The sequence below is a fragment of the Stigmatopora argus genome, chromosome 15 (assembly GCF_051989625.1).
Source record: "Stigmatopora argus isolate UIUO_Sarg chromosome 15, RoL_Sarg_1.0, whole genome shotgun sequence".
NCBI classification, from domain to species: domain Eukaryota; kingdom Metazoa; phylum Chordata; class Actinopteri; order Syngnathiformes; family Syngnathidae; genus Stigmatopora; species Stigmatopora argus.
The window spans coordinates 7604068-7630587 of record NC_135401.1 but is presented as its reverse complement, the minus strand read 5'-3'; the positions used below and the strand labels follow the sequence as shown (position 1 = coordinate 7630587).

Genomic DNA, 26520 nt, shown 5'->3' with positions numbered 1-26520 from the left:
ATTTTCGGAATATTTTGAAGATATTGGTAGTGAGGCCAATGCTAAATCCACACAAATTCACCTGTAGCATTTCAAGTTGAGTTTACTCAGAAATACACTGTATTTTCCATTTTACAGCTTGTTATTTTTTTTTTAGCTTATTCTTATCTGAAAAACCGTTATGTTACCAAATGCCTATTCAGCCTATTGTTCTTCATTTTACTATAGTTACTTTAACATATTTGTTGGGCCTTCCAAAAATGCGATTTGTACTCCAGGTGCGTCTTATATTGATCTATTTCCTCTTCTTGTGCATTCTTTGACTGGTACGATTTATAATCCGGAAAATACAGTAAGTCAAATCAATTTCACAAAAACAGGTTGATAAAATGACTTAGTTCAGAGAATTTAAGAATTTGACACGATATCGACCGACAATCTTAAGCGACCATGACAAATAGGACTTTTTTTTTTGCAATGCGTAAAAAATGTAGTGCGGAAAGTGGTCACACAACTACGTTCACGTAGCACCCTTTATTGTACTTGTCGGGCCGGCGGAAAGAAGAAGGCGTCTGAAGCAGATGCAGAATCATACTATACACTCAAGATTGTGACATGATCCCTTACAACAACGCAAAAAAAACAAAACAAAGAATAAATATATTCACAACTGCCTCTACTATTTGTAAGAGATGAGCACGTAAAAAGGAGAATCATCGCTAGTTGAGAGGTGTTGTCCATTTTTCAAAAAAGTCCTACTTTTGGTCCATATTTTTGAGAAAGAAAGCAAATCTCAAGGGAAACGCGGAGCCAAGGTCCTTGAAGATAGTCCAAACCAATCCATCACCGCAGTGTCCTTCCACTGTAGGCTGCCATTCAAAATCAAAGCATGTAGTCACCAAAAAAAGTCTTTAGAAATAGTGTGTGTGAATGCTTAAAAGCTGATGCTGAACTCAGAGCCTTATTTTTAATTTTGGAAATGGCAGGCGTAAGACTTGAACAGACTCAAATGGAATGTTGCATTTCTTATTCATGTAATTTGGGGGAATTGGTGATGTGTTTTCAGTGGCTGTGGCTCAAAGTAAAATGGAGGCCTGATGAAATAAGTGTTAAGGCCTTTTAAATGAGGTTTTCAGCTACCTTTTGAAAGGAAAAAATGATGACCTTTAGCTGTGGGCATGCAAATGTGGCAAAATGGAGAAGCAAGTGGAAGGGACAAGTGGAGAATTTTTCTGTCCATTTAAACATTTTCTTATGCAAAGTGTGGAATGATGGGAACTAGGATTTGCCATGAAGGGCTTGAGTATTTTGAATGGTTTAGGTATAGTTCGAAAATTAGTTCATGATTTGTTATTCAAGGAAAAAAATTGAATCCGGAAAAATGCTTTTACCTTTGACAAGGCACTCGTTTTAGTCAGTGACGCATTTTGAGTAGGAGGATCGGCAGCTATCGTTCACTGTCCGACCTCCCAGTCAAAATGGGTTCGACGACTGGTTCCATTAACTGAGAATTGTGGTAGGTTTATGTAGATTTTGTAAAATCTTGGCCTAAATTGTAGGATTTTTCTAATCAAGTAGAATAATGAGAAACGGGAATTTTGTGAATGTTGAGAAAGATCTTCAGCGTTCACACAATGATAATAACAATGTCATCTCTGCAGTTTGCTGCCTAATAGCCACTTCAAATGGAAAGGAATTTAATGGGATGATACCAAAGAATATAAACATTCCACTTCCAGTTTAATTTTTTTGCGGGTCCTTCAATGTCATTGGTCATTCCATCCATCGTGTAGTGGCTTAGATAAATACTGTAGATCTGTATTCATTAGAAAAATAAGCATTGACCACACTTGCTGGCTGCTGGTTGCTAAGGCACTTTTAGCTGGGTTTTTCCCCGTCTCCCACATTTAATGTCGCAAAGTGCCGCCATCGGCGTGAAAACCTTTTCAACTCTTTCGCAACCAAAGCTCAGCCCGAGTCATCCCTTCAAAGGGAGATCCGGGAAACCAACCGTTAATCCTTACAGGGCAAAAAAAAGTCACCCATCGCCTTGTCATCCAGGAATAGTTTGTAGTGCAGTCCCTCCCAACGGGCTCCTCGCCAGCTTCTGTACAGGGAGGAGGTGGGCAGCTAAAACTGGTACGAGCGGTCCAAAACCTCCATGTAGTCCGGCGTGCCCGTCAGCCGAGAGCCCTGCTCGGCCCCGGCGCCCACAGCCTGCGTCTGGGGCCCCGCGGGGGAGGCGGCGTCCCGCAGCTGGTCGTCTTGCGGGTGGGGATAGCGGGGCGGCGGTCTGCCGTACCTGTCCGCCCGGTCCCGGAAGTCCGGGGAGGGTAGTCTGAAGAGGCAGTCCACCAGTTCCACCTTGGGCGTGGGGCCCTGGCTGTCGATGACAGTAGGGCAAAGGATGCCGTTCTCGTGTAGGCCCGGCGCCAGGGGGGCTACGGTGCCCGCCACGTTGCCAGCCACTTTGCCCGCCACGGTGCCTGCCACGGTGCTGATCGGGGACGAGCTCACCCGTAGGGTCCACTCTCGCTCTTTCTCTGCCGTGGAGCGGTACTCGCCAGACACCCCGCCTTTCTTCTCCTCGGGGCTTTTGGCCAGTGAGATGGTATCGTAGACGTGGTTGTGTTGGGGCGGAGTCTCTGCTAATCCGTGGTGATGGTGGTGGTGGTGGTGATGATGGTGCGTTCCCTCGGTGAAGATGCCGCACTCCATCTGGATGCCGGCGAGGTCCACCTCGCCCTGGCGACGGAACGGCAACTTGTCCCGTCGCTTCAGGGTATACGCGATGAGCGCCGCCGCCGCGAAGAAGGCCGACACAAACAGAACCAAGAGGCTGAGAACCAGAACGGAAAGCGGGATGGATTCCTTCCCGGGCGGGATCCGAGGACCTGACTCGGGGTCGGGATGGCCGGAGGACACGCCGTCATCGGGTGCGATGGAAGTGACAGCGGTCTGATCCCGGTCCTCCGGGGGCTCCAGCTCTGGGCAAAGGAGCTCCATCGAGAGTGAGCGCAGGTCCACACCTTTGTTTTTTTCCGGGGAATGGCACACTACCTCGCCCACGACGACCACAGCGCTGAGACCCTCCAGCCAGCGCTTTAGGGGTGCCGCTTCACAGTTGCACTCCCACGGGTTCTGCTGCAGGTCCACCTGGAAAATGACAGCACATGGCGGCATACATCAGCCTTCTAGACTAAAAAGGATGACCTCCATTTTGATATCCTATTTTTCTTCCTGTCACTTTTGTTAATTTTTCATGGTGTACATGTATTTCCGGGTCCTCTGTTGAAAGGGTTTAAGCGATTGTTCGCACAGTCATTCACCCTGAAACATGAGCATCCCAGTTTAAATAAAAACAATTCAGACGACTTTTTCCCCGCTCATTTGACTTTGTTGAGTTCTCCCTGGTCTTGGAAGTCCCACTTTCCTTGGGTGTCATGTTAGAGAGGGTTTGCTTGTACTGTTGAATATGTATTTTTTTTAGTTTTAACACAAACAGTGCGGCAACAAATTCAGAGAGACAATGTCACCACATTCGCACTCACACGTTTTTATTCAAAGTAACCAAACGGTTAGATTCTGTTCATTTATTTTTATCATCACCCTACTGTCATTTTTGAAAAATGCTGAATCATTGAAATACAGAGCTAGGTGCAAAGACTGGAATGGATTATTAACATTTCATTTCACTAAATGGTAAAAGTTGATTTACGGATAACTGTTCAACTATCTCAAGCAGTCTGCAGAAGGTCCCCACCTTGTGGACCTCCTGTGTGTGGCTCCAGTTTTTTTAGCTAGGTCTACAATGTCTTCTGTGTCTGTCTTGCTACTGCAACCAAGGAAATTTCCCGAATACGGGATGTAATAAAGTTCTAATCTAATCTAATATTGCTTTACGATAAAGACAAGACGATTTTTAACAAGTAAAAAATCTGAGCCACTTACATCAAGCCACAAATATTTTCTCTATCCAAAATAAGTATAACAATGCGCAAAATTTTGTTACGACCATGTTTTTTTGTTTAGTTTGAAGAGCACTACAAAATGTAAATAATGCCACTCCAGGGTCACGCAAAAGACCGGAGCACCGGCGTTTACGGCGCAGCTATAAAAAGCGTGATTTGACATCAATAAAAGATGTTAGGAAGTGAGCAGACAACTTGTACGCCTCTCAAGCGTTTCCTTTAAAGCAGTGCCTTCACAAGTGTACTACAAGAAGAATCTTTCACTTTTACAATCGAGCCAGAGTCCATCCGTGAGTTTAAAATTAGACGAGAAGTGGAGGTGCGCTAATCCACTTTGCTGTTTTGACGTATCGATTGTGCGTCCAAGGAAAATTCCATTCGGGAAGTCTAAGGCAGATTAAGTGTCAAAAGGATTACATCACGCAACTCATCTGCGTGGAAAAAAAATCTGTGCAAATGGCTTTGCACAAATCATGCTCATTTCTCGTCACAGTGTAAGATGATGGGAGGTGTAAGACTACTTATTTTTGCTTTAAACTGTTTTGAAAATGTACCTTATTCCCTTAATGACACTTCCTTTAAAATGGTGTTTTCTTGAAATAGTCATTTGTTCTGGTGGTACGACTGCTTTATTGTCAGAAAACAAAAATGTTTTATTTGAGTAACGGTCTTAGTACAACAATAGTACAACTTGGTTCTTCTTCTTAAACTTGCTATCTTTTTTTGCTGCTGCGGTTTCCAGGAGCTGGCACTTTTACTTCCGTCTTAATTAAGGCCACTTTAAACTTGAGATTTCTGACATTAAGCAAAATGTCAGCCCCGCCTTTGTTTTTCTGCAAGTTTCTCCCAACTCCCAGCATTGGCTTGTTCAACTTTATTCCTGTCGTATTATGACTTTCTTCTTATATTAACTGCCCGTTTTCCCTCTCATAATCTGACACCTTTTTTCCTCATTAAATAGCAAAGGTTTGTTTTCGGTCAAATGTAGATATTTTAAATGTGAAGACTTGGACTTTATTCTGGCGAATATTTTTCGTTGTCATATTCGAAGTTAGTGGGAGAGTGGTTGGCACGCATGGCTTTTCTCTGGGTACTCCAGTTTCCTAGCCTCCTAGCTAATTCAGAGTGCCCTAGTAACCTACAGTTGGCCGAGAAAGGCTCCAGCACCCTTTGACCTTTGTGAGCATAAGCGATAAGGATTAATAGACTAACTTCATTCTTGTAAATGTGGCATTTTTCTTCAGTATCATTTAAATGTCATTTTTTAAATGCCTTTTCGTGATTTTTTTTTTTGTTTTATTTCCCTACTTTTAATTACGCTCAGTTATTTAGAATATTTCCATTTAAAATCATGATATTACAAGGGAATAGTTGTTGGGCTTTTTTTAATACCCCAAATATTTCAAATATATTCTGACACAACTTTGATCATAATATTCCGATAAAATGTTTTCTAACATGATTTTTTTCTTTTAATTTTCCTTCTTTTAATTATGCTCAGTTATTTAGGATATTTTGCATATTACCATTTAAAATCATATTACAAGTGAATAGTTGTTGGGCTTAATTAATACTTCAAATATTTCAAATATATTCTGACACAACTTTGATCATAATATTCCGATAAAATGTTTTCTAACATGATTTTTTTCTTTTAATTTTCCTTCTTTTAATTATGCTCAGTTATTTTGAATATTTTGAATATTACCATTTAAAATCATGATATAACAAGTGAAGTTGTTGGGCTTTTTTTAATACCTCAAATATTTCAAATATATTCTGACACAACCTTGATCATAATATTCCGATAAAATGTTTTCTAACATGATTTTTTTTCTTTTAATTTTCCTTCTTATAATTACGCTCAGTTTTAGAGCATTTTTCATATTACCATTTAAAATCCTGATATAACAAGTGAATAGTTGTTGGGCTTTATTAGTACTTCAAATATTTCAGATATATTCTGACACTACTTTGATCATAATATTCCGATAAAATGTTTTCTAACATGATTTTTTTCTTTTAATTTTCCTTTTAATTACGCTCAGTTATTTAGAGCATTTTTCATACTACCATTTAAAATCATGATACAACAAGTGAATTGTTGTTCGGCTTTTTTAGTACCTCAAATATTTCAGATATATTTTGACGCAACTTTGATCATAATATTCTGCTAAAATGTTTTCGAACATTATTTTGCCAATTCTTTCTACTCCCGGGCATCCGTTCACGTCTCCTTTAGCAAACATCTGTCCACACGCTGTTCACAATGGCTACGACCTTTCACCGTGGGGGGCTATTTGCTGGTGAGCTGTCAATCAAACAGGGGCTTTGAGGAGACAGGGAATGAAAATTACACCCGTCAGTTAGCACATTGACACAGGCAGGTTGCGGGCAAATTATGAGCCAGCGGGGAAACTGCCGTGTAATTAATGCTGGGCTTTTTAGTGAATTAATACCAACAACAAAGCAGGACACCAGGGGAAAAAAAAAACGTGTTTTTTTTTTTTCCATGTTATTTTTAATGTGGCTGGTGAGCATAGCTGAATTAACAGCACTTTGGAATATATTTAGCCTGAATTAATGATGACTGACCGTACAACAATTTTTTTCTTTTAATAATTAGTGCCACGTTTTAGAAGGTTGTCAGGGAACACAGTCGACTAAACAGTGGGTTTTTGTTCTGGGTTCGTGTTCGTAAACGGGGTTGTAAATTATTGTATAAACTAGGGGTCACAAACTGAATTTATCAGTGGTCCCGTGGAAATGGGTTGGATTAAGGATTTGTTAGACTTGTTGGCTAATTTTTTGGATTAAAACAGCAAATATTATCATTAGCTTGAGCTATATGTTCATAAGAGATATAAAAAGAAAGAACAGAATCAGGCTTAAAACTCGGACGGCCACTTTTTTTTAATTGTTTTTGTTCTTCACTATGAAAATGTATTACTCTATTTTTTTGAATTGTATTTGGATAAATGATGCTACAATAATAGCTGTTTTCCCAGTGGCCTCAATTGGTCACATTTCAGAGCCCCAGTTGAAACGGTTCATAGTTATGAATGGTTGTTATGTTATAAGCAGATTCCTCCTTCTATACCGAGCTTGCTTTTGCCAGGCCTTGCGCGCACTGACGAATGTGCCCCCATTGTCTTTCCAACAATGCTACACGGAGGCAAAATGAAGAGTTCACAATAAGCTGCGTGTGTGCACAAAATTCAATATAGATGCGAGAAGTCCATTATTTGCTGAAAGTCATATTGTTTGGCCGACCAGGAAACATTTTGTGTCCGTTTTCGTTTGTTTAGTCCGGCTAAAGCCCAATCATGGTCATTTTATCCAGTGTAAAAGTGCCAGCGAGACAAAAGGTGACATACAAAACAAAAGTGTCATGGACGTCACATTCACTCACCAATAGGGAATCGGGTACGTAGACAAGGTAATCAAAGTGGGACTTGTAGGAAAAAGCCACAAGGGAAATTTTTCACAGGCCAGACAGGGAGACTTAAATTATTGGCTGCCTTTGACGCCCATTGACATTCAATTCATTTGGACTAGGAGGTCGAACGGCGTACGAATGAATGTGGAAAAACATGAATTGGTTGTTGACTAGTCTACATGCCAATTTAAATTGACAACAGGATAAAAAGAGCCACATATATGGACCTCCCATCAATGGGTATATAGAGTTCAAATAATGGGATGGCTCACCATAACTAAAAGCATCATTTCATGATATTATCTTTGGTTATAGTAGACCGTCGGTTATATTAGACCCAAGGGTGTCAGACTCGGGTTGGTTCGCGGGCCGTGTTTATGTCAACTCGATTTCATGTGGACCATTTTAGATATATTTAGATTTTTTTAAATAAATGGATTAAAAGAACTGGATTAAAAGCCCTGAATATTCAGTTTTTTATAGATCTAAAACAATGTTTATTTTAGCTTTTTATATATATTTTTAGATTTTACAAAATGATTTTTGAACTAAAAACACAGAAAAAAATTGATTAAAAAAATACAATTATTGATTTAAAAGGGGGGAAATCAGGAAATGTAATATACACCTATACTCTTCATTTTAATTTGATCCTAAAACAGAAAGTAGGCACTCATCATTTACTTTCCCGGGCCACACAAAATGATGCGGCGGGCCAGATTTGGCCCCCGGGCCGCCACTTTGACACATGTGTAGTAGACAGTCAAAATAAATTGGACTTTTTTTGTCGTCAAAGGGCCTGACACAATTATTCACCGCCACCTTTCTCTGCATTAATAAGTTTGTCATGTTTTGGTTAATGATCATGTTTGGTGGATTTGCAGTTGGTGCGTCATCTTTAAAAAAAATGAGTCAGCTGCGGCTTTCCTCTCACCCGGAATGCTAAATTATACAGAACCAGTCATCCCCACAACGTGAAATACATTAGTACACTTCACACAGCGTTTTGGTGAAATCTTTGCCGCCACAGTTAAATTATTTCCAAGGGCATGTTTTTGTAAGCAGATAAAAGGAGCAGCGGCAACGTGAAAATAAAGAGCTTTTTTATTGACAGACAGCTAATCTGTTTATAGACTATGAGACAATGATCACACGCCAAATCAATATTAATATGATTAAGTCACGCCGTGGTGACGTTACGCTTCGCTTTGATCATCAGGGCCCACAAACGTGCGAGGCGCCCTCAATATTTTTCACCTCCGTGATATTGGTATTGATTAAAGTGACATACCGTGCTCGCAAATCAGTCGTTGCCAAAAACCCAAGTATTTTTTGTCTTAATCAACCATTTAATTCCGTCAAATGTAAATTAAATATTGGTTTAATATTTAAACGTCCGGCGACCAAACGTCCGAGTACCAATTCCGATAAACTTCCAATCCAATTTGACTGGGATGGCTAGCAACGATCCTTTGTATCTTCGTGTTAAAAGACAAGGAAATAAAACATCAATATATTCGTAAATAAAATACAGCGAATCCGAATGAAAGACAATGAATCAACATAATGCCAAGCAGTCAGAAGTTAATACGTTTGGTACTCGGACGTTTGGTCGCCGGACGTTTGGTCGCCGGACGTTTGACAACATGACAGAGTTTACTGTTGAAACCAGCTCTCAAAATTATATTCGTGAGAGAGAGAGTTTAATATCTAAATATCTACTGTTGAAACCATCTCTCAAAATTATATTCACCTGGGCGACCAAACGTCCGGGCGACCAAACGTCCGGGCGACCAAACGTCCGGCGACCAAACGTCCGGTTATGATCGGATTAATCACAATTCAAGTACTGAACTGTTAAGAGGATCAAAGTTGTATTTTTAATTGAAGAATACAATTATTCTGTTATGAAAATAGTTGGGCATTCATTTGGTAATTAGTTGTCGATTTATTGCGGCAGCGTTATTCAAACAAGTAGGTTCCGTTTTTAACAATGTGATTTCAAATCAAAATAGGTTAGATATAGGTGACAGACGCAGGCCGCTTTGTTTTTCATGCGCTTTTCTTCTGGTGTTTGTTTGCATCCTCGCCAAAGTCTCTGGTGGATTGTGACCCACATATCAGCGTGAGAAAATGACACACATTGCCGCCTCCGCTTCTCGGTGAATATTCATGAAGCCGTTGTATGTACGAGCTCGCTACGTTTTTTCCCGTCTTGAATCCGGTTATTTCGCGCGTAGGCCACCATGTACACTCTGGGGCAGAATTGTCACGCTGGCGGAGGGTGTGTTTGTATTTGTACGCGGTCATTACCAGAGAGAGTGCCCCCTAAGTACTCATTTTCCTCAACCGTAATCATTTCTGGCCTTGGCTCAAAAGCTGAATCTTTTGGGTTTTTCCTTTTGAGCGAAAACTCGTTATGGTGACTTTTAAGTATTTTCTAATGTCTTTCTGAGTGCTAGCAGGGAGGTGTTTTTGCATCGCGCCTACGAGTGGGTGTTAGAGTCTAATCCTGTTCTTGACGCTCGCAAAGGCTCTTAAGCTCAGCACGCTTATGATTGTGACAATGGGCTGATTTTTAACGCGTGCGTAGCGTAGCACGAGGAAAATTAACCGCCGACAGAAACGGAGGTGGACGCTTACTTGGCTTTGAGTGGAATGTATGAACAAACAACACACAGGCATTAGTTCAGTAAGGCATATCAACTCCACACAGAGGATAACAAATGAATGACTGTCATTAGTTTTAGTTGGAATGTCTATATTTTTTTGCTGTTGTTTTTTTTCCAATTCATTAAACATAATTCTTTCGCCGCGATGTCTTAGATATACTCGGAGTTGTCTCTCCCTTTAAAGTCCCGCTATCACCTCAGGGTGTACTTTAGAAAATTTGAGAGATCGACCTTCACTGAGCCACATCCTGTAGTCCTTTTCTTGTAAAATAAACCACAAAAGAGCAAGAGAACATTTTGATCTTATTTTGCCGTTGGCCGAGAGGCCAGAGTCAGAAACTGAAACTAATGTAGCAGAAGGTAGGTCTTTTCATCTGTTTAGTTTCATTGCTGTAGCAGCCAGTGTTTGAGTTGTTTTCATTTCTAAGAAATTCAGTTGATTTGTCGGGAAAATTGTTAATACGTATTGTGTACGGAACCATTTGTTTGATACGTATTGTGTAGAAAAATGCAGCGACACTGCTAATATAAGCCTCTAATTTATCCCGTCTGCCCGAGCGGTGAGCTGATTAGGTTAAAAACATAGTGGAAAGTAGCCTATTCTGTCGTTTTATTCTAAAGATTTTACTGACATCTGCATGGTCCAAGTGACTAATGACATGTTGCCAATGAAGAGTTGGTAACGAAGAAATTGGAACCCAACGAACAAGGCTTTCGCCGCCATCGCCAAAAGTCTACCAGTAAAAAATACATATAAAAATGTAGTAGCATTTCAATCGCTCGAGTCCGCAGCGAGCGTTCATGGTCAATTTGGATATATCGAGTGATTTTGCCGTGGAGGGAAAAGAAGAAAATTAAATGTTGCCTGATTTCTGAGGATGACGGTAATTGTATTCATTTTTAACCTATTGCAAGAAACATGAAGTCAGTGCTAAATAATATGGTGGGCCAGATCTGGTCCCCGGGCGTGCCTGGTAAACCAAAGCCATATTCAAGCTAATCCCTGCCCACCGCCCCTGGAAACGAAAACTCAGCCAGAGGCCACACTCCAGGGTGAAGTATTTCCCACTTCACCTTCCCTATTTATCATTACTTTGTGTTCCGTCTCGTGATCGCAAGGTCAGAAAGGCGAAAAGCTGGACCGTCTGACGAGGGGGTTTGTCTTTCTCCTGATTTATTAAGAGCACTTATGCAAATCCAGTGACTCGCAATCTTTCTCGGTGAAAATACCTGAGGCGCTGGTTTGCTCCCGTGTGCCACAACAAAACTCTTGGAGCAATACACAGCACAGATGATGGAGAAATACAGCAGCTGTGACACTAACAACTCGCTTGTTTTTACGTTAAACAACGCTAAGCAGTAAATTACCATTGACGTCAAGCCAAAGCACAGCTCGAAATGGAGCTAAATGGTATGGAGGGATGCGGCAAAACGACAGAGTAGAACCAGCCCGGGGGAATAAATAAGCTCCCTGCAACGTAAACATTCACTAGTCGTGTAATGCTACATGTTTTCATCCAGACGGCGCGGCTAACGAATGGCAGGAAGTGTGAAAACTGTGCCGAACAAATCATCCGAGTAGCTCCCTGTGGCGAAACATGATGGGGAAAGCCAAAAGTCTACTGGAATTTTCTCCACGGAATGTCAGAATTCATCGGATGCCATTGATGAGTATAGTAGTTTGTTTTTTTTTCACTGGGAAAGATTGCGAGTCACTGGATTTGCATAAGTGCTGTAGAAAATTAGATAATTAAAGATTTACTTTTTGTATGCGTCACTGGTGAATGCCATTCAGAAAAATGCTTACAAAATCTGAAAATTGTCTTTACCCACTACGAAATGTGATTTAAAATATTTGACAGCTTTGTATCCGATCAAAATATTTCTACCTCAAACGTTCAGTCTTTTGAGTCTGATCGATGAGCCAAATGCCCAAACTAATTTCTGTTGCGGCTGAATTCTAACTGACATAAATCCGACATTTCCACTTCTAAGGACGAAAATCTGAAGCCTCACGGCACCCCCGCCCAGTCTAAGGGGTCTTAGGCTTCCAGCCTCTGGAGAAAACACCAAAGCCACTCGGCTAGTGTTCTCTCAATATATTCCGAGTCTTCCATTGCGCTACATCCTGCTCTCGCGGGGTTTGGGCTACTTGTGCGTCTCAGCCTCCCGGCTTCCCATGCTCTGCTAGCGCATACCCTCTGTTTCTCCCCTGACACATTCTCAGTTCGTCTCTCTCGGTGGCTTTAACACAACCTGCAGCAGAATCGCGTTGAAGCGGAGCCTCGCCGCAGGCTTAATGGCTGCCAAACACCGGATGCCCCGCAATCCTCAAGCCTTGTACTTTGGCCGTCTTGCAGCTCATGTTCTGGCCTCACACACACAGATTTTGGACATCCAACCAAATTTCTCCCCTCACATGAAAAGGACGATTTTGTATCAGGCTCTTTAACAAAACAAATGGCTGAGTGTTAAGACCTACCGTATGCATGCATGTACATCTATGTGTATGTATGTATATATATATATATATATATATATATATATATATATATATATATATATGTACACGTATGTATATATATATATATATATTTCAGCAACCCGCTTATTTATTTATATATTTATTCATGTATTTATTTATTTATTTACTTATTACCTATCTATTTATGTCTAAAATGCCTTTACTATTTCTGCATCCTCACCCTCTTGCTACCGTGACAACAAAATTTCCTGAATACGGGATGAATAAAGTTATCGAATCCAATTACAGGGGCTATAATCATAGGTGGTTATGAGGCATGTTCCCAATCAGAAATTGGATCGGAATTTATCGGAAATCGGGACCAATCACATCAATTTAAGGATCGGAATTGTGTAAAAAAAGATCAGGTTGTTAAAAAAATGTTTTGCTAGGGCATTTAATGAGTTAAGGTAACAAAATGATCCATACGTATAATGGCAAAATTTATAGGTATAGACTATTTTGACACTTGTAACGAACCAAAAAAGTAAATGTATGACAAATCACAACTAAAATAGCTCAATATATCGCAGTGAGTGAGCAAGTTAATTCGCAGTATCAGCTTTTTATAAAACACATTAAACAATTTATTTGCAACTAAGGGATTTGTGTATTTTTTGTTGGGTTCGTTGAAATTACCCCTTTATAATCATTCTAATTTTACAGAAGCTCCATTCAAATGGGGTGGACAAAAGATATTTGGATAAAGTACTTTATCCTCATACTTTTTCCTGAGTATCTGATCAGGACTTGGTTTCGTCATATTCTCCCAATCAGGCGACTCGTAGTCACATGCAAAAATATGTGATCGGGACATCCCTAGTTGTTATTATTTTTCTGCAATCGTCTCTTTAAGATTAAACCTAATGTTTTCGTTGAAGAGCCTCATTCTCTTCTCTCGCACGATCTAAAAACAGATCCAAGAACGGACCCAATATGGTCATTTTGAGTCTATTGTTCATTCACCATTTTCAAATCATCTTCAGCATAATTGACGCCAGGACATCTGAGCCTTGCAGAGTTGAGTAAAATCAAAGGAGCTGAAAATACAGTAGCTCTGTCCAAGAGTCAGCCTTGTTTGTGCATTTCCTCTAGCTGTGAAAATATGACACGACTTGGCAACCAACGTGTTAGTTTCTTTTAATCTGGTCGTCTGACGCGTCAAGTAAATATACTTAAGCGCATTTCTGTGCGAGCGTGTGTGGCTATAAACAAGCATCGGTAAGCCAATGCAGTTTTCGTTCCCTCCCTGTCACTCAAGATAATGGTTTGCTCAAAGCCTCTTGCCAGATTTCGCACCTGTTTACACATTTGCATTTGACCATAGTCACAGTGGTGGTGTTTTAGAATACTTTGACGCTCGAGATTAATTTTGCATTCAGATTTATTCCAATTGTGAGTTTGCTCACTGACAGTTTTATGACTGTGCATTCTGCAAACAATTTTCAAGACTCGGTTTAAGTATTTGGGACATTCACTAAAATCTAAGACCGTTTAGTGGAAACCTTACCTCACAAATAATTATGGTTCAAACCTTGGGAAAGACAGAATTGGTCATCGTATTCTTGGTTGACTAGAAAATTTCAAAAATTGTTGCATTCCAACTGTCAAGATAGACATGTAACCAATTATATGGAAGTCATTTAATGTATTGGCACCATTTGAAGGTGCTAAGCTTATCAAACAAAAAACAAAATGGGGCTTTAAGGTTTGATAGATGATGGCCCATGGCCATCATCTAAGTTACAAGACTATCGGTTCGCAGATGACAGACTTCAAATTTAGCATCTGCAATAACCACAAGCCAGAATTGCCTTCAGCCTATGAAAAATGTGGCAACGGGCCCACAAACATGATACTGCAAATTAATGCAACTCGTTAAAACAAGTATACAGAATATTCATTTGATAACAACAGTTACCTTAGAGAACTTAGGCATCTGATTTAAGTTTACTTAAAATCTGAATAAGTATGACTATAAAGAGGTTTTCTTGTTTCTTTTTTTTTACAGTATGGTTAGATTTGAACCAACCTGCACCAGGCCTGTGAGGTGCTCCAATAGACCCTCCATGGGCAGCTGCAGAAGGTGGTTGTTCCTCAGATTGAGGCGAGACAGCGTCACACCCGAAAACAGGCCCAGAGGAAGACTCTTTAGAAGGTTGGCGTTTAGGAACAAGAGCTGGAGGGACGGCATGGAGTCCAGAGTGCCCCGGTCCATCTCCCGAATCTCGTTGTATTCAAAATAAAGGTACCTGAAGGTAAGAAAAAAGCTTTTTCTGGATGTGTGTTTATGGAAAATAATCCGGGATATTGTAATTCAATGGGATCCCTGATTAAACTCATTTGATGTTTAAAAAAAAAAGACAAAATGATAGCATTTGCAAGTAACAACCACGGTAGGTAAATTGCCACACTTTACCTCTCAGCATAATAATTACACAAATGATTATTTATGTAAATTAACCACACTAGAATTTGTTTAATATGCACTTTTCTCCTGCTGAAATAGCTGATTACTGTCAAAACATTTCATAAGGAATCTACTCGATGTTCTTTACTTTTATTTTGTCCATCCCTGCAATAGTTTACAGCATCACAAGAGACACCATCAATCTTTAAGGCCTTCCCAAATCAATAATAGAAATCCAAGTGAACTTAACACAAGTATCGAGTAAATCCTTTTCCTTTGCACGCCAGCCGGTTAATAGAATTCCACTGCTGAAATGAGGCCTACTTTAAAATTAATTATCGCTCGCTCGCCCCAGAGTCGCTAGCAAAGGCTAACAAAAGGTTAGGAGAAGTCTTCTTTTTTTATGCCAAGGTCCGGTCTTCCTACCGCTTTAAATATTAAATATGAATAACAGAATTAATCAATTTATTCATTTTAGATGTTTGCCAAAAGTGTCACCTGAACCTGCACCCGTCTATTTTCTAAAGAACCTCATTATGGTGGTCAGTGAGGTGGGGCGTATTAAAGCTGACTCTGGATAAGCGCTAGGCACACATAAATAACAATTTACGCTTACATTCACCCCATTTTAAGACCTTATTGATTGTTCAGTGGGAAAAAGATAGAAAACCTGCAGAGAAGACACATGCATGGAAATAAAAAACATGAAAACTCCACACATGATGGCCAAAAGGCCAGAACTTGACAATTCTTTGACGGATGGGAAGCATTCTACCCGCTTGAAACCAGATTAGAAGACCAAGACCCCACCAAAAATCAATCACCCCTTTTATTTTCTCTAGTGCTTGTCCTTATTGGGATCTTGAGTGAGCTGGCACTTAGGTGACTTTGAGTGAGAGGTTTACAAGTCCTTTGAAATTCCCAAATAGACATGGGTACAGTCATGGACAATTTAGTCTTCAATGACGCTTATGTGCTTTCTTTTGCAGTGCTGGAGGTTGCAAGAGTGCTATTTGAACGACTATACTACAATACCACTACTATTACTGGAAGGAGCCCTGATACGTCACTTAAAAAGATGTCGTCGATATTGGTGAGTACCAACAAATAGCATAGATGACATATGTGTTTGGTTTTTAAGACTTGTGTAAACCCCAGAAGAAGTGAAAAATGAAAAGCAGTGTTGCTATTGTTACAAAGAATTGTGTGCCGATTGGGTACTGTTTCCGATAAACCCGTAGCATCCAGTTCAAATGAAAACAAGCATTTATTTGCCTGATTTCAGCGCTTTTAGCACCCGTTTTTATGTTGTAAACATGTGCGTCTCATCTGATCGTAGAGGGTAAGAGGATCAAGTGAGGAGTTTGTCTTACATTTGAGGAAAACCTGTCCTCTTCAGGTAATTAATTTAATTAAAACCACATATCTAAAAAATAATCTTATCATTTTTCAAATTGGTACAGTATTGTCATCGACAGATCCCACACAGTCGTTAATCCCAATCTGTATCAGAAGCCAAAAAATGGTGTTGGAATGACACAATTTGAACCGAGTATCCAAACTGCTTTGCTACCTGCACATTTTTATATGACACTTGAGCAAGAGTGTGATTTTTGTGGCGCGCACACATGAACAAGCCATTGGTATGTATTCTGTGCAAACCAAACACTGGCTCATTTCTGAGTTGTCACTCACAGCAGCTTCACACCTCAGTTTGAAGCCTGTGTGACTATTGATAGCCTGCACAAGAGAATGGCCGCCTTCCCTATCAATCAAGCTTCAGTCAAATGCTAATCGCCGCGCAACCTCTCGGCACAGTGAAATTAACTTCCCAATCCCTGTAAACAAAATACGCAAATACGCAGTCACGAAGTCGTACCTGAGATTCTGCAGTCCCAGGAACATGTCAGGGCTGAGCCTCTCCAGGTTGTTTCCGTTCAGGTATAGGCTCCTCAGGCTGGTCAGGCTAGAGAAGGCGCCCTCTTGAAGGTAGGAGATTCGGTTGCTACCCAGGTGTAGCAGGTCCAGGCTGGAAAAGTTCCAGAAGTCGGTTCGGTAGATCCTTTGGATCAGGTTTCCACTCAGGTACAGCTTGCGCCCATTGAGCGGTCGCGGTGTCAACTGTGACACGTTCAAGAAGCCGTTCTCCTTGCAGTTGACGGTCAAATCCAATTCTCTGATGTGAAGGTTGCAAGTGCAGCCCAGCGGGCAGATGATGGGGATGGGCGGCCGGGTTTGGTAACCCTCCACGGGAGGATTTTGATTGGGGCTTCGTGACGTTGGAGGTGTCCTGGAAGGTCGAGGCCTCTTGGTGGGCCGGGGAGACCTCTCCCGTTCCCTGCGCTCGGCGGAAGAAGACGACGAAGACGTGGAGGAAGTGTGAGTGTGCTGACGGGAGCCGTGCACCATGGAGGAGGGTTTGGTCGGTCTAACCCGTCCCGGGTGGGATTTGGGCTTGGAATTTGGCGGCAATTGTTGAGGCTGTGTTCCCCCTGAGGCTTTACCGCCTTCCACTTGCAAATCTTTATCTGGGAGCTCAGCACAAAGCTCCTTGCGGGGGATCTCCCTCAGGTCTTTGCCGTGAAGGTGGAAGGGGTACTCGCAGGTAACATCCCCCACCACTGCAGTGTAGGGGATCTGACCCAACCATTGCTGCAGCTGCACCGCCTCACAGCCGCAGTTCCACGGATTCTCCTCCAACTGGATCTCCATAAGCGAGCGGCCAACGTATTCCAGGGTCCCCGCATATGCCAGACTCTTTAGTCGGTTACCCCTCAAGTCCAGATGAGTCAGCGACACGGATCTGGAGCAGAAGGGAGAGGGGTGATGAGCCAAGTTAATGAGCAGCTACCACCATAGCTGTGAAGTCTCATGACGAATGCCTCAGGCGAGCGAAACACGTTTTGAAAGTTGGCCAAATTGAAGCATTTCCCAAACTTGTGATCAACGTCAGCAAAAGACAAATCGGAGGCTCCTAAAATATCTATCTCAAGTGATTCTTTTCTTCATCTGCTATAGGTTGTGTTAAGACTGATTCTTGCTCCTCAATCTGCTCAAACCCAATCACGGAACAATAGCTCAGGATTATCTTTTAGAGAGCGACAATCGGGCCTTTGCTGACTTTTATCTGAAGAAAAGCATTTGTACCAAAATTAGACCATATTTTCAGCTTCAGAAAATCTTGCCGTACTTTATAGCAGATCAGTTACCTGAACAGATGAGCAGGTAAGACTGGGATTAGGTTGTCGTTGAGTATGAGAACCCGCAGCTTGAAAAGGAACCTCAAAGCGCCGCTGTCGATGCGTTTAATCACGTTGTAGTCGGCCTGCGGGGTGGATGGTAGTCGTTAGCAGTAAGAACTAGCAAGACCTTCTCTCTTAGGAATAGTAGCTGTTCATCATCATCTCTGGTTATTATGAAATGTTTCATTTTGTTTTTATATAGTTACTGTGGATGAATATTGATTCTATTAGTTATCACAGAAAGTGATTGTAAAGTTGAAATTTGATGGACGTGTTGGATTATGACTGCAAAATATCCACTGAAGGCCGAGATACCAAAATGCGTGGTTTGCCACTGTTTGTAGGCGGCAATGTGTTGGATGGGTATAGTAAATCACAAAAATAGATGAGAAAAGCTGTCTCCATTTGGCAAGGCGATCAATGTTGGGGGACAAATCTCCATGGGAGATTTTTGCACTTAGGCCATCTGCTAGCCCATAACTATTTCAGAGACCTACCTGGAGGTACTCCAGAGCCTCTAAGCCGGCAAAGGTGTCATTCCTGAAGACCTCCAGTTTGTTCTCGTGGAGGTAGAGGCGTCGCAGCTTGGCAAGGCCATGGAAGGCGCCCACTCGGATGTCCTGTAGAGCATTGTTGCCCAGGTTTATTGACACAGCGTTGCCAAGGTGCTGGAATCCGTTGCTATAGAGACGCCTCAGCGAGTTCCTCTGCAGGTTGAGTTTGAAAGGGCGGACCCACGACTGTGACACCTGAATGAGGCAATTGTGTTCTGATGAGTCATTTCAGTATTTACAAGTGAGGAGCTGGATATTACATATGCAGACTTATTGGGAGCACAATTAACAGTGGGATTTCTATTCTTTCGTTGGAAACGTAACCCAAATTTATAAATCATCACTAAAATTGTCAACATAGTAAAATGCAGTATATATTCTTCTCACGTTTCCTATCACAAGTCAAATTCTTTATTAAGGAAAAAACATACTCTTTTGGGTTTAAGTCTAGAAATAACCTCGCACAGTCTAAAACCTTCCAATTCTTTATAAAATGTACACTGAGCTCTATAATGGAATTAAAACAGGTTTTACTCATATACTAACTTCCCAAAAAATTCTTACATAAGACGTGAAATGAACTAATCAATTAAAAGAAAGTAGGAACAATTTAGAAAAATGTCAATTGAAATCGGAGCTATATGTACATATATAATACTGTACAAAGTCCAAATTAATGGAAAAAAAAGATACAAAAAAGGGCAGGGTATACCTGGCTGCCGTTGGTGAAGCCCCGTCCATCGCAGTGCACGTGTAGCACGCCTTCTTTGACCTCGCACGTGCACGGCTCGAAGCAGGGCTCGTCCACTTCCTCCTCGGAGTTGTCCACCAGGGGGGTGTGCGTGGAGGTGGGCGTGGGGGTGGGGCCGCCGTGCGACGCCCGGGCTAGACCCGCCGCCGCCGCGCACCCCAGGGCCACGGCCAGGGTGACCCAGCGCATCCTCGACGCTCCGCTTCTCCCGGCTCGGCTCGGCTCAGCAGCCTGGGGCGGTGGCCCGGCCCGGCTCGGGCCCCTTGCTCACGTCCGTACGTCGCATCCAACGCGACAAGGACACAAACACAGTTAAAAGAGGGCAAACAGCAGAGCCGGGTTGAATCAGAGTGATGATGCGTCACGAGCATACCCAAGCGCGCAATGCAAATGAGATCACAAAGAGCAAAACGCCCCAAGCTCGGGAGGAGGACTGGAAACAAAAGCAACTAGAAGAACGGAACCGGAGCTAATCGCACATATGCCATGATACTTTTTGACGTCAAAACAGAGATGGGGCGGATGAATTGCTTTAGTGTGTTACTTCTTTCCAGCTTCCTCTTGGGCAAAACTCAATTTCCATCCTAGGAATATACAGTGTAGCAAATAAGTATGTAGTCAACTGCCAATTGTGCAACTTCTCCTACTTGAAAAGATTAGAGTGGCCTGTAATTGTCAACATGGGTAAACCTCAACCATGAGAGACAGAATGTGGAGGAAAAAGCCCAGAAAATCACATTGTTTGATTTTTAAAGAATACAAACAAGCAAGATTTCTTGCTGTCAAAGAGGTCTAACTTCTAACGAGGTCTCCACTCGTTAACTGTATTAATAGCATCTGTTTTAACTCATTATCGGTATAAAACACACCTGTCCACAACCTCAGTCTCTCACACTCCAAACTCCACTATGGCCAAGACCAAAGAGCAGTCGAAGGACACCAGAGACAAAATTGTAGACCTGCACCAGGCTGGGAAGACTAAATCTGCAATAGGTAAAACGCTTGGTGTAAAGAAATCAACTGTGGGAGCAATTATTAGAAAATAGAAGACATACAAGACCACTGATAATCGCCCTCGATCTGGGGCTCCATGGAAGCTCTCACCCCATGGCATCAAAATGATAACAAGAACGGTGAGCAAAAATCCCAGAACCATACGAGGGGACCTAGTGAATGACCTACAGAGAGCTGGGACCACAGTAGCAAAGGCTATCAGTTACACAATGTGCCTCCAAGGCCTCAAATCCTGCACTGGCAGACATGTCCCCCTTCTGAAGCCTGTATACATCCAGGACCGTCTGCGGTTTGCTAGAGAGCATTTGGATGATCCAGAAGAGGACTGGAAGAATGTGTTATGGTCAGATGTAACCAAAATAGAAACACAGGTTCTCGTGTTTAGAGGAGAAAGCATACTGAATTGCATCCGAAGAATGAATGAAGCATGGGGGTGGAAACATCATGCTTTGGGGGTGTTTTCTGGAAAGGGACCAGGACGACTGATTTGTGTAAAGGAAAGAATGAATGGGGCCACGTATCGAGAGATTTTGAGTGAAAATCTTCAATCAGCAAGGACATTGAACATGAGACGTGGCAGTGTCTTTCGGCATGACAATGAACCCTAACACACAGCCAGGGCAACAAAGGAGTGGCTTCGTAAGAAGGATTTCAAGGTCCTGGAGTGGCCTAGCCAGTCTCCAAATCTCAACCCCATAGAAAATCTGTGGAGGGAGTTGAAAGTCCGTGTTTGTTGCCCAACGACAGCCCCAAAACATCACTGCTCTAGAGGAGATATGCATGGAAGAATGGGCCAAAATACCAGCAACAGTGTGTGAAAAGCTTGTGAAGAGTTACAGAAAACGTTTGGCCTCTATTATTGCCAACAAAGGGTACATAGCAAAGTATTGAGATGAACTTTTGGTATTGACCAAATACCTATTTTCTGCCATGATTTGCAAATAAATTCTTTAAAAATCAAACAACGTGGTTTTCTTTTTTTCCCACATTTTGTCTCTCACGGTTGAGGTTTACCCATGTTGACAATTACAGGCCTCTCTAATCTTTTCAAGTAGGATAACATGCACAATTGGTGGTTGACTAAATACTTATTTGCCCCACTGTATGTTGCATGTCTGTTTCCATACCTCAGTGAAATATCAGATGTCATCTCTATCAAGAGAGTTATTGACCTTTAGGACTAACATGGCTTTTTGCCAAACTTTGAAACACGGTTCAATCATTTAGTTAGTTTGAAGCAATTATGACGGATGATTTTAAACCTGAAATTGTCCATAAACTACTTTGTTTTGGCAGTTGTCCTATAACATTTTGTTTAATACTGTTTAAACCTCTGCTGAGTGTGAAAACACAAACAAAAGTCAAACATGGGTGCCCATACACCTGTGAATCAGATTTCATAATGTGCTAGCCCCAACTACCACCCTCCCCTTTTTTTAAAAGGGTTCGAGGAAAATCATGAATATATTCATGGATGTGCTGAAATGCCCGCCGAAGCCGAAATGTCACGCGTGTGTTGTTTTTAATGTATGCAATATGAATATGGGCAAATGCAAATGGGATTTCATAATGCCGCCATCTAATGAACTGCTCCATTTAATAGCTCGAATGGCAATCAGTGAACAGAAAGCAAGAAGGGGAAAAGGAGTAGGAAAAAAAGGCATTATCTCTGCAAGTGTATCCTAACCGTTACTAAAAAGAATTTTGCCTTCAGATCCGGGAGAACAGCAAACTGTAAAAATAATCCCTAAGCATTGGCCACTTGGAGAAGCAGATTTAAAAGTTTGCAGGGTCAAATTAAATTCAGATCCAAAGGTTATAGCGCATTTCCCATCTTTTTTTTTATCGTGAAAGCCAGATGTTACAAACTTTTTCTGAGTTGTTGAGAATCTTAAAGTGATTGTAAGTCATAATTAGAATAGTAAGTTATCCCTCCTTCTGTGCGGAGTTTGGTAAATATTATTTATAATATATACTTAAATTCTGTATATGTTAGACTTGGATACTTTTATTCACACGTGCAAATATTCGCAACTTATGCAAATGAATTGATTGTTACTGCATTTCAAAAATCAAACCACAAATGAAACAAGTCAAGACACATTATTAAAAAAATGAGTACTATACTGTATATCAGCTCAATTATTGCTCGCCCCTCCGAGTCCAAATGGATTGGTCGTCTATTGCCATTAATGGCAGCCAATGAGTTCATTAATTAAAAACCATGAAAGGAGTTATAACCATAAATATCACAAGTACAGACAGCTCAGTACGTAATGCACGCTCTGAGACAATCGGAATGATTGCCACTACTTTTCCGCCATTTTGCGTTAGGACCATTCAATGTTCATGATGTAATCAATAGAGTGTCTACTTTAAAATAGTTATGAATTGCTCAACATTCAAAGGGCATGGTTTTTCATTAACGTTGGAGATGCAGGAGATTTATTTCCTGCTTGAATCATACTCATAAAAAAAACGGATCGTTATAGACGAAATGATTTGAAAATCGCTCAAGATTTTGGCCAGTTAAAGTAGAGAAAATCACTCATCTTAGGTATGTTGCTAAAGAGCCCGCCAGCGAAGTCCACTGCTATAAAATGGCCGGCGGTTATTAACGCCACCGACTGTGGCTTTTTTGCTTTAAGCTGCCTCTATAGAAGAAGGTTGTTGATCTTATTTCTGAGTTAGTCACTGTGTGGTTTCCTTGGCAGCCATATTGGAAGGGGCGTCATTGATATCATATTCCAAGCATGGACGTTAATGACTGCAGGAAAAGTGAGCCCACCTCAAGTTTCAAATGAATCCCGACAGCCAGGCTCACTGCTAAACATCTCATCAGACACGAAAAGCAGAATTGAAGCTTGCCCATGTTTTCTACTGGTTAACTGGTAATTTACCAGAAAGATTCAATAGCCGAGGGCGGATTCATGTACACTCCGAAATATAGCGCCTAAATTTTATTCTGATCTGGCCGTAGCAATTAGAATCTGGACCGAGAAGAAAGAAAACAAAGTAAGTGAGAACTTGAGACCTCCCTCCGTGCAGTCAATTTGAGCGGGGTCTATTCACATTTTATGAGATGAACAAGAATACGTTATTTATAGTACGTAAATGATTCCTTTAACGGGGTACGGAATCCACACTGTGACGTGATAATGACAAGCTGGAGTGACAGCTGCTGGAAAAGACAGTTTGCCCAATGAACAAATGGGGAAAAAGGTGCTCACTCACAGTCAGAAAAAAAACCCTCATAGATGGCGGAGTCTTTGCGGCAGCATCTTTGCTCTCAGGTCTTAATGAGATCTAAATTGGATAAAGCATCTCCACGCTCATAGACGGCGTGGAGCACTGTCACGCGAAATGCAATAATGATCCTGATGGCGCCGAGGCTGTAATCATACAGCAATAATCTTGCGTCGGGGGCCGTCGGACCGGGAGGAAGCCGTGGAAATATCAGCGCCCCAGAGAGGAAGAGCAATCACAGAGATGATTACGCCGAGGAAAACACTGGGTGGGGCCTTGGAAGGGGAGAAACTTGGTGCTCGCTCGCTCATAGGCCAGTTGAAAAGAGGGCAAAATCATTTTTGATGATTTCTAATCAAGCAATTATTAGATTCTGAAATGCGTAATGTACTTGATTTGATTGAATAATCAGTTCTCGTGTTTTATTGCTGATTCACTTAAGTACTGCACCTTGTTGTCCATTTGAGAAGAGCACGATATGCACCGTAGGGGGCCCGCGGGCCGTACTTTGCCCACCCGCTTGTGTCATTAGAAGTCAGCCTCTGAAAAGGATGAGAGCTCTCGCACTGAAGCGGCCGAAATCTCATATTGATTACAACCTAACGCTCACTCTCCCCCTGCTCGTATTCGTGCACCGCAGCCAATGACGTGCTTGCCCGATTGTGCCTGTACGAAAAAGGTCAAAAGACACACATAGGCACAATTGTATCGTTCGCCAAACTGACACAGGTAGCGAGCCACATGTGGATGAGTGAGCGCTTTCGTAACAAAACGATGTCATGCAGCAGAGCTTGGCGCCACAAATCCAGTAGAAGCATCAACCCGCACATACGCGGTAGACTTTTGGATACCTTGCCGAAGCTTCACACGCTCACAAAAGCAACGTTTTCTTTTTAAGATGCTCGACGTCTTTATGACAGCTTTGCCGCAAACCTCCCATGTAGCACGCCCGCCGTTTAGACGCCATAACTGAACTGTTTCGTTGGCTACCGTTACGTTTTTCGAGTATGCGCGCCCCCGCGAAGATAGACGGGGGAATCCCTAGCGTAGAAGCAGCGTTTGCCAGAATACGAAATTCTTGTAAAAATCAACTGTTAACACACAATAACTTTGCCATCTTACCATTTACAATGATGAAAATAAGAAAATAGATAAACAATCCTTCACTGTTCTTACGGCTCTGTTGTTATTTAAAAAAAAACTCATTGGCTGTCCTTGAAGGCGATGAATGTTCTTCGTTCATTCATCTTCTGTGTTGCTTATCCTTATGAGGGTGACCAAAATGTGGATCTATTCATTTTCAATGCAGTCCATCTTGGTTAAAATCCATTTCATGTCTATTGCTTTTAAAATCCGTAGATGGACTCTGATGAGAATGATGCCCCTACCAATATGGCCGCCAGGTAGTAGCCAATCTATTCTGCTACAGTGCACTGGCATATATCTTGATCTTACCTGTAAGGGTGCTAGTTTTAGTCCTTACTCAGATGTTTTAGCCCATAACAAACTAGAAAATGTATAAAAAAAATTGTATACAAAGTGGCGCCTTGCAAAAAAAACCCTGCATCTCAATTCATTGAAATAATGGAAATACCATCAACTCGTTCCAGCATCTGTTAAAAAACCATCCCCCCAAAATTCAATTATCTTACCGCCAAAACAATCATATTTTTTTACGTTTTTTTTTACACTTTTACCTATATTCTTTTTCTGACGACTTTGCAGTTCTTTCTTTAAAAAAAATAACTTTTCTCACACAATTCCACCCTGCGTCCTGCCTGTCAATCATAGTTTGGGGATCTCCTTGATTGATATTTAACCACCTTAAATATTGTGGAATCCCCTTTTGATTCTCTGTAGGTTTTCTTAGGGGTGTCGTCCCGCTCCGATCTGGCCGTTCTGCCTGTATAACATCTCTCTCTCTCTCTCTCCCGAGGATTGACGCAAGTGGGCTCTGGAAATGACGACCACTTCGCCTTTTTCGGCGGCATATTATTCTTGTCACATAACTCCGGTGTCTACCTCAGCACCCCCCCAAGCCCCCCCTCCCACCCTTGTCCTCTCTTGTCCGTCAGAGTAGCCTGGCGGACGGCTTCGGCATACTCTGAACGCGCAACTGCACGATCAGGCATCAACAAGAACATACCCCGCCAACCCCCACCCCACCTCCTCAGTCCTTCTCACCAGCCCTGATCAATGGCATTGAGAGGGGTGGAAGAAGGGGGGTGGGGGGGGGGCGGGGGGGGGGGGGGGTTGTATCTCTCTCATCATCCAGTATTAAAAGAAAAATCAATTAGCCGGCATACTGTATACAAAGGCATGACCAATTAAACTGCCAAGTCATTAGGAAAGCCTATTAAGACACATTTAGCCGGCAAACGATGAAAATCCATTGCCGTCCGAAGCCCCCCAACGATGTCTCGCGCATTCACGCCACACACACACACACACACACACACACACACTTGCACGGTGGCTATCCGGAAAACAAATAAAAGCCAGGGGAAAATACTCACTCAGTTCTCGGCCAAAGAATCGGGGAACCAACGGGAGAAGACTTTTACGGGCTGACTGTCGACATGTCGTTCACGTTCATCCGCACTCTCCCGCATGCCTTCTTCTCCTGTCCTCCCTCCCTCGCTCGCTCGCTCTCTCTCTCTCTCCCGTGGAGGCGGATGAGGGAGGCAGGGAGGATGATGATGAGAAGGGGGGGGGAAC

The 26520-nt window shown here is 42.0% G+C and overlaps 2 protein-coding genes across 3 annotated transcripts in view; one reads left to right on the top strand and one right to left on the bottom strand.

Annotated features, from left to right (window-relative positions):
- LOC144090294 (nardilysin-like) overlaps window positions 1–26520 on the top strand; it is a 64724-nt gene that overhangs the window by 8748 nt on the left and 29456 nt on the right. The window contains exons 2-3 of the mRNA XM_077621678.1: window positions 14597–14843; window positions 15985–16088. The gene's annotated coding sequence lies outside the window, so the exon portion shown is untranslated. The remainder of the gene's footprint in view (window positions 1–14596; window positions 14844–15984; window positions 16089–26520) is intronic.
- Window positions 1492–26449, bottom strand: LOC144090295 (SLIT and NTRK-like protein 3). Of its 2 annotated transcripts, none has more exons than XM_077621681.1 (7): window positions 26319–26449; window positions 19504–19804; window positions 18735–18986; window positions 18205–18320; window positions 16875–17798; window positions 14618–14837; window positions 1492–3135 (listed from the first exon to the last, which is right to left on the bottom strand). In XM_077621681.1, exons 2-7 carry the CDS (start codon window positions 19729–19731, stop codon window positions 2110–2112), a joined length of 2766 nt encoding a protein of 921 aa, XP_077477807.1. In that variant the 5' UTR covers window positions 19732–19804; window positions 26319–26449; the 3' UTR covers window positions 1492–2109. The 2 variants fall into 2 exon arrangements, with proteins under 2 accessions (XP_077477807.1, XP_077477806.1); XM_077621680.1 differs by having other exon boundaries at window positions 19504–19829; window positions 26319–26444.